Genomic DNA, 14,103 nt, shown 5'->3' on the forward strand with positions numbered 1-14,103 from the left:
TGTTTAAACATTGATCGAATTTTTGTAGTTATAAACAATTAGGATAACTTTGTGAATGTTCAATCAAATCAAATTTTTTAAAACAGGTTTTTTAATTTAATTAAATAAAAATGTGATGCTTCTAAAAAAAAATACGTACTACCTAAGTAGATTTATTGCCTAGGGATGCAATTCAAAAGAAAAAAAATATGTTTTGGGAATTAAGCAACCTAAGCTAAGAGATACACGTTGTAATAGTAGTAGAGCCAAATGCAAATTCAATTTCAATCGCTGGACAGACCACATAATCGATTCCTCATTATTACTAAGCCACGAATTTGGAAATGTATTAATCGGGTAATCAGTAATTATCCTGGAATTATGAAGGACCGCACATGTTACTACAAACGTGTCCTGAAATTAATACGTTTTTCGGAGAGAAATTCTAATACATTTTACATTTTGGATATAGTTAAAATATTTAAGATAATGTATAATCCATTAAACATATTTGAGTTTCTTTTATTTAATTTTGTTATGAAATTTGAAATATTATGCAAAAAGTTAGTTTAAATGAAACTATATTAAAATAGAATATTTATAGGTAGGTATAGGTTGAGCCTGTTTCTGTTGAGGATTCAATATTTTAAATTTCTTTTGAAGATATGAAACCGATACAAGTTAAATATATATTTATTCGCGTATTGTTTATGTTAAATGTCCAAGTAAAAATATAAGAACTAACAATAAAAATGCAATCTCACTCGGACAAACTATGTACAAGCTTTTGGTATTTCTCGTCATATAAGAAGTCAAAGTCAATGTTGCTATTGTAAATTAAATGCCATATTTTTAGTTACAATTTTGAATTCTACTGACTCCAGGTAAAAATATGAATAATTCTTTTCTTAACATTAAATCTGACATTCGTAAAACTGTTTTTGAAGGCATTAAGGTTTTAGAAAATAGCCATAAATGGCGGATTTAAAGTTTGAGTAAGATCATTTTTCGGATTGTTCTGCCGTGACCTATGTAGGTATACTTAATTACGCAAATAACTGTTTCTTTAATTCAAGTTAATATTTTTCTATATGTTCATATATATTATTGTTTCACAGTGAAAATTTTACGCAAAGATGGGAGCATAGCCGATGCCCATGAACTCGGGAGAATAGCAATTAAACTACCTCTTCCTCCTGGACCTTTATCTACCTTATACAAAGCGAATGATAAATTTGTGAAGACTTATTTCACCAAGTATCCCGTAAGTATTAGCATTGTATAAGTAAATACTTATACAATGGTATTAGTTACATTCTTATTAAAATTATTGTTGATTAATACTTTTTCAAATATAAAATAAATATAAAATATATAAAATTATAGAGCATCTGCAGCGGTTTGGAGAAAAAACAAACATATTGTGGTCATTTTCATTTTATTTTGAAACGATATCATATGGTGTCCCACCGGGAACTGCGTCGATCTTTATGTAGGAGTGGGAGTACTACTCCGAAAAATTTGAAAATTTGGGAACATGGCAATGTCCCTAGGGCGAACACAACTAAAATATCTAGAACTCTCCTGCACTTCCGGTTATACCGATAGTCGACTCCAACTTCGTTATTTTAAATGGGACACTATATATTATTGCATTCTATTCTAGGTTAAAGAGGGTCACTTTTCCCTATAGCTAGGAGATATAGATTTTGACATATTAATTTTTTAAAGAAAATTTGACAGATGCAAGGGATGGCGGAAATGCTATAGTAACTCTTTTCAGGAGCATGATATCAAGCGGAATTTTGGTACCTATGAAGGGCATAGGTAACGCTAAATTATGGTATACCAGCAAATTAATACATTTCATACTAGGTGTTTAAATTTTGCTAAGTATATTTTAAATCTGCCAATTTAGTTTCAGAATGCGTCATTTGGGTTTCATGTTAGTAAATTTTATTTCAAAAGAGTTATTTATATATCAGATTAGTCAATGTTTCCTCAGAGAGTATTAATTATCAAAATTCTCAATATGATATCAAAAAACTATTTTAGAATTTGCAATTTTCAAGAACTATCACATGTATTTCAGAAAGCATCAGATATATTTTCCTAATCTAACAAATTCTAAAATAGGTATTAAAATTAAAATTAAAATTACATTTTCTAAAATGAAATTAACTAACAGGAAATACAAATATGGAATCTTTCTGAAATATATGAAAGATGTAGCAGTCAAAGATTTCAAAAGCTATATCTCAATGAAAATACGCCATCTACATTCACTGTCAGGTTGATTTTCGTAACAGTAGAGATAAGTACTACTTTACATAATACAAAAATACAAAACATTGTCTTTAAAAGTATTAAAAAGGTCGATCATTTTGTCAAAATATAATAGATTTTAAAATAGCCACAAACCATAACTATCGAAAAGCTTTCAACTTAAGCAAGTTTACTGTCCGAACAAGAAGAACTTTAAACTACTTTTATACAGGGTGATTCACAACTTATCCAAAAAAATTTGGGAATAGATGCAGCATGAGAAATGGAGTTAATATCGTAAACAAAATTTTGTAAAATGCTTATAGTTTCCGAGAAAAAAAATATTGAAGTTATAGTACATTCAACCACTACATAGCTGGACAACTGTAGTCTCTAGCGTCATTCGCAATACGCGTGGAGAGCCACGTGGCCTCAGCGACTCCGAATACTGAAATCCGATTTTGCAATCGTCGTTACGATAGTGTTTACCTGTTATCTGTGGTGTTTACAATAGTTTTTTAGTAGTTAGTGTCAAAAACGGTTTGCGTGTGTAGCAACTCGGAGTTGATGGATATCGTTTTAATTTATGGTAAAGCAAGACATTTGTATTATGGTGAAGCAAGATAACATTTGTGTTAGTTCGAAGAAACTGATTAAGACGGACCCAAATGTGTTTACACGTTGGTGGATAAAATTTTGAACAATTGTTGTAACATCGGGTATGTCAAATGATTTTATTATTTAAAAACACAAATTGATTTTATTAATTAATAGACAAAAGCAGTTCAATTTGCCGATATAAAATAGGTGCAATAAAATTTTAATTATTTCTTTTCTTGCGAAAGTTTTTGTCCGTTTTTATCACACCGCCATGCCGGTCGCACTATGCGAGGTAGTGGATCAGTTTCCAGTGCAGAAGTATATCTTTAAATCATTTTCGAACTGCCCATTTTGATTTTTTCTTTACAAAATTGTATTTGTAAGGATCCCCTGTACATCCAGCCAAAATTTTGAGGGAACAAAACTAATCAATATGGAGATTTTTACTCTTATAAATGCGAGAGCTAATAATAAAATGTGTACTTTTAAAAAAATTTGTTAAAATGACAAATATTGTAACATTTTTAAAATCACAGTATATATTTAGGGAATAGGGAGTGTCAGTTTTTCATGTTAAAAACAGTAGCAGATGGTGTCGAATTTAAGTCCCTTAAATTGTTGAAATATTTTTATTAAGTTGAAGTTTATTTTAAAAAATATTTTAGTCTATAAATCCACTTGTTTTATTAGTTTTATTACAAGAAATATTAATTTTAATTGCAACTAATTAACTTGTTTGATACTTTTACATTTAAGACATTTTTAAGAAAGAACATCCCTTATGTTCTTTCTTATTTTGTTAAATTTGTATTCAATTACCTTACAAATTTTAAAAATATGTATTCATAAAATTTTAACAACCTCATTCAAACAGATTACAAACCTACCTTCTGTCTCTTCCGCAATTTTGGAATTCTTACTACTGGCGTTTTGACTCTAACCGGAATCATATGTAGTGAATTCCGGGAATTCAAATTTATTTAAAAATTTTATTGCAAAAAATACAATTACTTCATATCTGTTTCTTCTTCATCAGGGCTACTACGACACAATGGATGCCGGATATATGGATAAAGATGGTTTGTTGTACGTGACAGCCAGGGCAGATGACGTTATTAATGTCGCTGGACACAGATTATCCACATTAGCCATAGAAAATATCATCCTCTCCCATCCAGACATAGCGATGGCGTGTGTTATTTCCGTACCTGATGAAATTAAAAGCGAAGTTCCATTGTGTCTGTTTGTAATAAAAGAAGGTAAATTGGATTACTGCAATCCTATTTCTCCAATACTGATATTCTGTAGTTCTATTCGATACTGGATACTAAGAACAGCGTCGCAGTCTCTGATTCAAATCAAGATTACTTTTTTATGTTCGTCTCTAACGGCTGCGTTTCTCATTAAAATAACAACAGAGCATTATAAAACAGAATTTATTGTCATAATCACATCGGTGGGTAGCGGAATGATGATAAATGGCATTGAACTAGAAAAAAAATAATAAGAGAGAAGGGAATGAAATATAAATACCGCATTTTGGGAAAAGTCAGTAAGTTAACAGGAATTGTCTAGTAACGTTGTTATGAAGGTACTTATAGAATTTATTTGGTTTTATTTTTATTTTTTGACGTAGTACTTCGTAAAACACTTGGTCTCTGCTCAAAATTTTATATATACTCCTTACAAAATAGCTTTTTGAGCAGCAGCTTTCAATCATGTTACAGCTCCATCATTCTGTAAATTTCTGATTTTCCAAATGTTCTTTGAAAGATCTCCACAAATGACGTCTAACACCTCAAATTACAGAGTGTGTTTTGAGGGAATGATACTGTTTTTGAATAATCTTCTGGTCTTTTGGGAGTGTAGGGCCAATAATATTGCATAATATAATACCATTATACCTCTCCCAAATGAGATATGAAACTATTTCGGTACCATGACGAAATAAGTAAATAAATAAATAAATAAATAATGGTGAGGAGATGAGTAATTATATCCATAGTTTTTAATTTCTTATTAGCAGTGATGTACTCAAGGCTAGTGTACAGTTTGACAAAACATTTGTGAGATTGGCATTTTACATGGCCAGTCATTATAGCTTTTTCTCGGGGAAAAAATACTATTAGAAGTTTTTTTGCGGAATATTGTTCAGAAACGTGTTATAAACAAAATATCAAAAAATCAACTGGAGACTAGTTGGGAAACTTTGTTAAAACAATGGTCAAAGTTATAGAAAAGTGGCTTTTTAACTCGCGTAAAAAAACTGTTATTCATAGAGAAAAAAGGTTTATATAAAGGTAGGTATTAAATAAATCTGTAAAATAAGACAAATCCGATTAAATTCCGATAATTTGTTTATGCGCAAGAGCTCAAAAATGGTCGAAAATGGCCGTTTTCTTCAATTGCTAATATTGCACTTATAATTCAGGATTTTTAGGCTTTTTGCACCCTTAATAAGTGGTAAAAATTTCAGCCCGAAAGTTACATTAGTTTGGCGTTGGCGGAATTTGTTATCTAAGAAGATGCTATTTTCAACTGATTTTTCCCAAGCTCAAAGGCATTGTAGAGTTTCGATCATTAGTTGTTTTTGTACCTAAATAGTTGTATTGACATATGCATTTACTGAGAATTTAATTTTTCAAAATTAATTTGTTCAAAAATGACTGAAAAAATGTTAATATTTATTAAATTTTTAAGATAGGTAATTATTATAAAACGAAATACTAACGTCTATAGTTTAGTTAGTACTATTTTTCTTCAAATTTAAAAAAAAAATCGTTGTTCTAAGTTGATTAGAAGCTGAGACATTTTTTTTATTTAATCGCAGTGTCCTTAATTATTAAGAGCCGAAATTTGGAGAGAGTATACATTAAGAGCTATATTTTCATGTCCAACATTAACATTAAGGTGAATTCAACTATTTAATTGCAAAAAAGAAGATAGCGGCGATGCGTTCTATTATTCGGTCTAGCGAACGAGTGGGAAGAACAATATTCCGCAGAGAAACTTCTAATAGTATTTTTTCCCGAAACATGTCTATAATGACTGGACTAATGAAACAGGAATTGATTTGATGCAAATACGTTTAAAATCTGTACCAAAGAGTTGTGCAAAGTTTGTGAGCAGATGGACTGGATGTTTTACAAAGCAGTGAATAATATGTATCAATATATGCAAATATAATAATATAAAATCTATGCAGTGTAATAATCTAAAACAAGAAACAAACATTTGTGTAAGCGTTCACATAAAAGCGTTGTTAGACAGCTCTTGTCATTTAATGACTTCCTGACGAAAAGTAAATACGTAAAAAAGTGGTAAAGAAACTGAAAATACGATACTTGCTTAACACTTTCTTAATACATATATTCTTATCAACCTCTTGGTTGAAGGTACAAAATCCGTCCCAAAAACAAAACTGAAAGACAATGTATCAATATCCGGAAGGACTAATTTTAGTTCTCACGATGTTAAAAATTAATCTTAATCAAACCAAATGCACATAAAAAAATAATGACACATGATTAAAAATGTTTTACGTTAAATGTACAATTTTATTTTAACTGATTTCTAAAGAATGTATACTGTACATAGTATTAGGTATACATAATACATAGTACCTACTATATATACTAAAAAAATTATCCTCGTACTGTAACAACTATGTGACAGTTGGTATAACATAGGCGAATACGAAATGAGTGCTTACAAAATTTTGAACTCAAAATTTGTGAATATTACGGGGTAATCTGTCGCAATTAATGTATTTTAGTGATACACAATGTACAATTAAAGATTAACAGACTCTTGAAGTCAGAACTCCAAAACTTTCAGGACGGTATTGGGAAATTTTTCATCTTTGGTTACTATTCAAAAAAGATCGATGATTATAACTTTTCATATACCATATATGGAATGTAACATTTGACATTTTTTTATCATACTTTTAAATTGACAATATATAAGAATGATATCCTGATGACGCGTTTTATTAGGTGAAATGACCTAAAATGGATACCCAAAAGTGTATCATATTTTAAATGTCATAATTAATCAATGTCTACTTGCACAAAGCATTGCTGGCACAGAGTGACCTACTAATCTAAAGATACTGATGATGATATTGACAGCTACTCTGTGGACTACATTCATCGTCTAACACTGTATTACACCCACAATATCTAATTACCATTTAAGAATATTTGTCACCAGACATACATATACTTTTCATCAGTATGTTGGAGGTGAGAGAGTGAGATTTATATATCTATCTACGGGCATGTTTTGAGTGTGGGCGAGATAGATATAACAGAAAAAGCATGTTAAATGTCATTGCTATTCAATGCCCACTTATGATATTGTTCGTTCCATATTAGTGGTACTTATTGAAACTAATATTAGGAGGAACATTTTTATTCATCTGTCACATCGCAGAAGTTCTCCCTGCAAGTTTTTTTACCATTACATGTAGGATATTCAGAGCGTAAGCCAGTACCTACTTATCATATAGTGCAAATCATGCTTTTACTTTAATTAGGTATTAATATTACTTACTATAATTTTATACCTAGATAAAACTAAAAAATCCTATATCTTACCATCTGTATATGAAGGCTTTAGTAGTTATATTAGGGTTTAGATTCTGGGTTAAATTAAATCATTAGGATTAATTCTGTAGCTACCTTCAAACAGCGAAATCTGTACCAGAATTGTTGAAAAGAGATTTTCTTTCTCTTTAAAAAAATTAGGAAAAGTCTTATTACTTTATATGCCTTATTCTTCGTTGATGTAACAATAATAAGTTTTTAAATTTCGTCTATAACTTATATCACGTTAAGTTTTTCAACCGTTTATGATGGATAATAATAAGAGGAATACCGGAATATACTGTCTAACTGTTCTCCTTGTTAAAATAATGTTGAAAAGCTTATTTAAAAGATATTATCTCAATTACACTTTTCACTCAAAACTTGTGGAAAATGTGACAAAGAAATCAATTGCATTATTTTAGCTACTAGTCACTACTTATTATACTATAAAATATTAAATATACAGAATAGATTATACTACATAGTCACAAACAAATGAGATTTTCCCAATAACCTCCTGGAGGGCTGGAATTCTGACTTCCCGAATCTGTTGACTTTCAGTAGTAACTGTTAAGTGTCTTTCTAAGAGTTTATGTCATATTCACTTGGGTTGCCCTCAACCTACCATTACCATATCTACAACTTGTCATGAGACACACTGTTTGTATAAAACACAAAATAAAAAGATTAAAATCCTAATGACGTAGCTACCACGTATTCATTAATGTTCCTTTTTAGACCCTGCGCTGAATGAATTTCTAATAGCCAAGGAACTAGTTGCCATGATAAGAGAAAGCATAGGACCTGTAGCTGCGTTCAAACAAGCTATAGCTGTTAGAGCATTGCCCCTTACGAGAACTGGAAAAATTTGTAGAAAATCTCTAGCGGATTTAGCCAGAAATAAGCTTAAGAAAGTAAGTTGCTTGTATTCTTTTTCGACCAATTATATAAAAAAAGTTAAAATTTATTCATAACAGTGAAGATAAAAATAATATTTTATTATTGTATATTTGTTTACTCTACGATTAAAGCTTTAAGGTTTAAATTTTTTCTGTGAAATCCTAGAATAAATTTAATAATAACTGCATAAATAATAGCAAATTTTTCTGAAAATGGTGAACTTATTTTTAAACTAATAAACATACAATTAATTCATCATTAACAAAACGGCGTATTTCTAGAAATATGTCTATGTACGTAACACTTTAATTTTGATTAGACATTTTAAAATCCACAAGCGTCTTACGAACATAGCTGAATTTCAAACAATTTTAAAAATAACTAATAAGTATTTGGATATATAGGATCTTTAAAAATATGTCACAAACTTGAAGGTGGAATCATATGACCCAATATATGCAGAAATGTCTTAATGAACATGAATCCACAAATTCGCAAAGACGGTTTCGAAGATACGGAGAATTAATCCTTTGTAGCATTTACCCATTTTTTTCTTAACCTTTTACTCTTACCCCTAAGGAAGGTTGGACCTGTATCATAGCCTACAAGATCACCCAATTGATACTCCCATGATTTTTTTTCTTTGAAGGTATTTGCAAACTTTAGCATACGCCTGTGAATAACCTCGAGGAGCTGTAGCAACGAGATTCGAGCCATTGTGATCGAAAGCCAGTTTTCGAAAGAGTTTGAAGGATTTTACGGTGTAGATGTTGCCGTAAAATGGAGGGAGGGCACTTTGAACATCTATTGGACTTTTTGCCTTTTTTGTTCATAAATTACATTGTTTGTGCATAACAAAAAAGTGATATAAACGTTAAGTGTTTCGTACCTCCGAAACCTTCATTTGCTGACCCACGTTCATTAAAACTTTTCTCCATATGTTAGGCCATACTCCCCCTCCAAGTTTGTGATACATTTTTTAACACCTTGTAACTTTATCTTACTCTGACCAAAACATATCCATTTTCTCTCTTGGTAAATAAGTTGTATAAGCTTAAAAATCAATGTCAACTTTATAACTAAAAACAATTGATTGCAGAAAAAATGAAAATAATTTTTAATTACTACTTGTAAGTTGCTACAATCACATTTTTGTGCAAATATTTCTAACGGTTTTAAATTCTTATTTGTTAATATATATTTTTATTACAGATCTCTGCAACAGTTGTGGATCCTACGGTATACAGTGAAATCGAAGAAGCTTTAAGAAAAGTAGGATATTGCAAATAAAAAAAACACACCTTTAACGTAATACTTTTTCCGCACAATATTTTCCAGGGTCCATTAACTTATTTATAAAATGAACATACATTTTTCTTGTCCAGGTACTTTTAAGTAGTGTTTAATATGGAATATTTTGGAACAAAAATAGATATATCGTAAGTTAAAATAGTTGTAATAGCAAATTAAACTTGTTAACTATTGAAAATAAATCTTCACAATTACTATGATTTTGTTTTTATAAAATACATGACGATCCTTAAGTAATTCTTGTAATAAAAAGACACAATTACAAATATAAGTATATTTATATTTCGGGAATGTTTTATAACAGTCTTACATATCTTATTTATGAAGAAGGATAAGTTTGTATGTATAGTTTCTTTCTTCAAAAAAATTTCTTTACTTTCTATGTTTATTTTGCATTATATGAAAACGACGAGGTGTTTTCAATAAATAAAAGTTTCCACATTTAGATAGATCTTTAATTTCTTTAAGAATCAATAATCTAATAAATACCTAAAAAGGTAGGTGACTTCCATAATATCGCCCTACCTCTTAAAACTGATCATCCCGATGAGGCTAGATACTTCATTGTCCATATAGGCTTCCGCATTAAGAGCAACAGTATCAGAAAGATGCGTATCCGCCAAAGTAACATAGAGCAACTTTTTTGTTTCTGTATGTTGCTGTCAGTTCCAAAATGTAGAAACAAGAAACATATATAAACATTTCGTCTCCACCAAGGCAACAAAAAAAAAACAAAAAAGTTTTAGTAGGTCGCTGTTGACCGAGTAAATTAAACAAAGTGTATCTACTACTAAATCCAGGTTTCTCTCGCAATGCAGTTCGGACATAACTATTTTTTTTGTCATCCGAAGAACAAAATATTACACTAGCAGCAGCTAACTTCCATACTATTTCTTTCTCTAAAAAACTGACCAACCAAATTTTTTCTTTTTCTCTTTACTTTCATTTCATTAGCTCCAGAAACATCACACAAATTAGACGCATCATGCATCTTGCATTTACATTTTGATCTTTTGGGTTCCAAAGACACTCTAAATTTCGGTATGTTTCAATTAATAATGTTAATAAGTCATTAGTCCACTTAAATTCCGCCATAATAACTTTTTTTAATTATAAATGAAGAAAGTACAAAGCACAAAAAAGATCTGCATCCGGATATGTTCAATCAGAAACTACAGCAAACAGCGACAGCCGCCCGTGTCCACCGACGTCACAACTGAAACTTGTCGACTCATTTTACCACTTTTTCTTTAATGTTTGCCGCTTCCAACAGAAACACGCAACATAGAGCAACTTTTTAGTTTTTTCGCGGCAACAATGTGCAACACATTGAAACTTACTGCAACATTTTGGTAAACACGCGACAGAAACACAAAAGCTGTTCTATGTTGCTTTGGTGCATACGCGGAATTCAAGTGGACTAATGACTTATTAATATTATTAATTGAAACATTCGAAATTTAGAGTGTCTTTGGATCAAAATTATAAACGCAGAAATACAAAGGACGATGGAGCGATGTTACTGGAGCTAATTAAGGGGAAGTAAGATTCGAAGGAAATCGTAGTGTGACAAGTAAATGCTCAACTACTGATATTGAAGCTCTGTAATTGGTGTCACATTTTGATATAAATAATGTAAGCTGCTGCTGTTAGCGCAATATTTTCTTCTTTGGATGACATGAAAAAAATAGTTAAGTTCGAACTGCACTACGAGAGTACCTTGATTTCCTGGTGGATACACTTTGTTTCATTTATTCGGTCAACAGCGATCAGCTGCTTTTTTGTTGCCATGGTGGAAACAAAATGTTTATATATGTTGCTTCTTGTTTCTACATTTTGGAACTGATAATATATAAAAAATTGCTCTATGTTGCTTTGCCATCATTCTTTCACATCTAAGCGACTTCCGAGTCAATAGAATCGCGCTTTGACTTTAAAGACTCATTTACACATAAAGACATTCTGAAACATTTTAAGGCAAGATATACCTTTCCATAGCCATTAGAATTCTCCATTATTGTTTTAACATGCTATTCTGCACAACTAAGGAATTGATCCCTCCAGAACGATCTGCGATACTGCAGTATGCAAACCACAGGACACGACGGGAACTGTATTGTATAATGGGACAATGTGCTCAAGACTCATAGATGATGAAGAATAGTACATTGTGTAACGAGTGGGGAAAAGTTGCCAATAGCGCCACGCGGACGCAGTTGAAACGCAGTTGAACGAGTTGCACATACTATTTTCTATCACAAGTGCGAGTCGTTATGGGACCTATAGTGTAGGGGGTTAGGTGCACGGAAAGTGCTAGTTGTTGTAGCTACTGCTGTTGCTGTTGTTATTATCAATGCTGATATTATTCCCACAGCTTTTATTGTCATTGCTGTTGCCGTCGGTGCTGCTGCTACTGTTAATGTTCTTGTTGCTGCTGCAGTTATTGTTCTTTTTGTTGTTGTTGTTCTTGTTGTTGCTGCTGCCGTTGCTATTGTCGTTGTCGCAGTTGCTGTTGTCGGTACTGCTGTTGTTGTTGCTGTTGTTGCTGCTACTGTTGTTGTTGTTGCTGCTGTTGCAGCTCCTGTTATTGTAACTACTGCTGTTGCTTTTGCTGTTATTATAGCTGCTGATATTATTCCTACTGCTTCTATTGTCGTTGCTGTTGCTGTCGGTGCTGCTGCCGCTGTTAATGTTCTTGTTGCTGTTGCAGTTGTTGTTATTTTTGTTGTTGCTGTTCTTGTTGCTGTTGCTGCCGTTGCTGTTGTTGTTGTCGCTGTTGCTGTTGTCGGTACTGCTGCTCTTGTTGCTATGGTTATTGCTAGAACTACTGCTGTTGTTGCTGCTGCTGTAGTCGCAGTTGCTATTCCTGCTGTTACTGTTGTTATTGACGATGATGTTACTTTTTTGTCCTTGTTGTTGTTGCTACTGCTGCTCTTGTTACTGCTGATGTTGCTGTGTTGTTGGTGTTGTTGTTGTTATTGTTGTAATGCCATTGTTATTGTTGTTATCGTCAATGCTGTTGTTATTGTTGTTGTTGCTATTGTCGGTGCTGCTGTTGCTGTTTCTGCTGCTGGTGGTGTTGATATTGTAGCTATTGTTGTTGCTGCTTATTTTACACGAATCCTGTCCTTAGTTGGCAGGTAGTATACGTGGAGGGTCCGCAACGTGTTACTTAGACGTGCTTTAGCAACGATAACTTACTTCTAGGTCTTCTTCCCAGTCAACAATGTCGACCTATAGTGTGATGGTACTCGGATTCGAGGACTCTTAGAACTGTAGAGTATTGAAAAGACAAAATATCATTTTTCATAATGTATCAGCAGGTAATTTTTAAAATAAAAAAATATTTTTTCTTTCAATTTAAAATTAAAATCACTGTCAATTTTTTCTTTAATGACGCCATTTCACAGCACAAAAGAGCATTTCGTCGGACTGAGTGTGTAGAGTAAAAAAGGCTGCCTAGTTTTTTTTCTTCTTGAGATCAGAACTATTACCTAGTTGCGTAGCTCAGGTTATACCGGCAATGAAGCCAGCAGCGCAGTATCTAATAAGCAATTAAGATCATTCATCTGCATAATTACTATACAAATTCTGTTTCGAATTGGGTGAGACGACCGAGGAATGACTTTAGCTGTTTACTATACAAGTATATTGTGCATTTAATTCAATACCGACTCTATAGTCCATACGATATTTGTTGAGATGGAATTCCAAGAAGACCCCTGTGTCACTTTCTTGGAATTAACTGCATTCCACATCCGAAGTAGAAAGAAATTGGCGGCGCAAATATCTCCTTTTAACTCCAAAAAAGTTAAAATTCCTGGTTAATTAACGACTGAACTGTATTTAAAATCACTTATACAAAAATTTAAGATGAATTTTTCTCTCTTTTCTTATAAGTTTTTGTTGCATTTTCTTATCGAATACGTCATTATTATTATCCCTCGGAAAAAGGGGTAAAACTTCTGGTTCATTGTCTCAGCAATGTAAGGGAATTAAAAGATCCCTACCCTATGACAAAGTGGGGGTTGAAGTAGCAGAAATAGGCCAACATAAAATAACCAGAAAGAAGGAGAAAGACAAACTAAAAATTATTACTCATTAGTGGTACAATAGTTTGGTCCAAGAGTATATTTGTCATACCTCGAAATTATAATCCATAAACAAACAATGCACATCATAGACTCATTGTTTTGGTTAATAAAATAAACAATTGCGTTGTTACACATGTTTGGTTTATCCTTTGAATTATCAACACAATATCTAAATCTAACAAATAAATCGAAAAGACGTCACAAGTCTATTTAAAATATATTTTAGCGCCCAAATATTTCAACAAAATTTGTCGGTATTTCCATTAGGAAGTAATAACTGTAATAAATTTAATTATAGGATGTGGTCTTTCTCAAGAAGATCAAGTGTCATCAACATCAAGATTAGTAATGAAAAAACCTCA

At 31.8% G+C, this 14,103-nt stretch overlaps 2 protein-coding genes across 2 annotated transcripts in view; one reads left to right on the forward strand and one right to left on the reverse strand.

Moving 5' to 3' along the window:
- LOC108907293 (acyl-CoA synthetase short-chain family member 3, mitochondrial) overlaps positions 1-9,842 on the forward strand; it is a 46,754-nt gene extending 36,912 nt beyond the window's left edge. Inside the window, exons 9-12 of the mRNA XM_018710916.1 lie at positions 1,098-1,243; positions 3,881-4,103; positions 8,175-8,350; positions 9,549-9,842. Of these exons, the coding sequence (XP_018566432.1) occupies positions 1,098-1,243; positions 3,881-4,103; positions 8,175-8,350; positions 9,549-9,626 (623 nt within the window). The 3' untranslated portion in view covers positions 9,627-9,842. The remainder of the gene's footprint in view (positions 1-1,097; positions 1,244-3,880; positions 4,104-8,174; positions 8,351-9,548) is intronic.
- A 2,118-nt stretch (positions 9,843-11,960) lies between these two features.
- Positions 11,961-13,222, reverse strand: LOC108907285 (uncharacterized protein DDB_G0292186-like). Its single transcript, XM_023453994.1, has 3 exons — positions 13,166-13,222; positions 12,589-12,770; positions 11,961-12,522 (listed from the first exon to the last, which is right to left on the reverse strand). Exons 1-3 carry the CDS (start codon positions 13,220-13,222, stop codon positions 11,961-11,963), a joined length of 801 nt encoding a protein of 266 aa, XP_023309762.1.
- Positions 13,223-14,103: the final 881 nt, after the last annotated feature.

The sequence above is a fragment of the Anoplophora glabripennis genome, unplaced genomic scaffold (assembly GCF_000390285.2).
Source record: "Anoplophora glabripennis isolate ALB-LARVAE unplaced genomic scaffold, Agla_2.0 scaffold190, whole genome shotgun sequence".
NCBI classification, from domain to species: Eukaryota; Metazoa; Arthropoda; class Insecta; order Coleoptera; family Cerambycidae; genus Anoplophora; species Anoplophora glabripennis.

Bases quoted from the DNA above. Each gene is read 5' to 3' on its own strand.
- LOC108907285 (XM_023453994.1), bottom strand. From the start codon at position 13,222: ATGCAGATGAATGATCTTAATTGCTTATTAGATACTGCGCTGCTGGCT. The intron at 12,771-13,165 runs GTATAACCTGAG...AACTAAGGACAG, and splicing joins CGCTGCTGGCTTCATTGCCG to GATTCGTGTAAAATAAGCAG. The intron at 12,523-12,588 runs GTAACAAGAGCA...CAATAACAACAG, and splicing joins ACAACACAGCAACATCAGCA to TAACAGCAGGAATAGCAACT.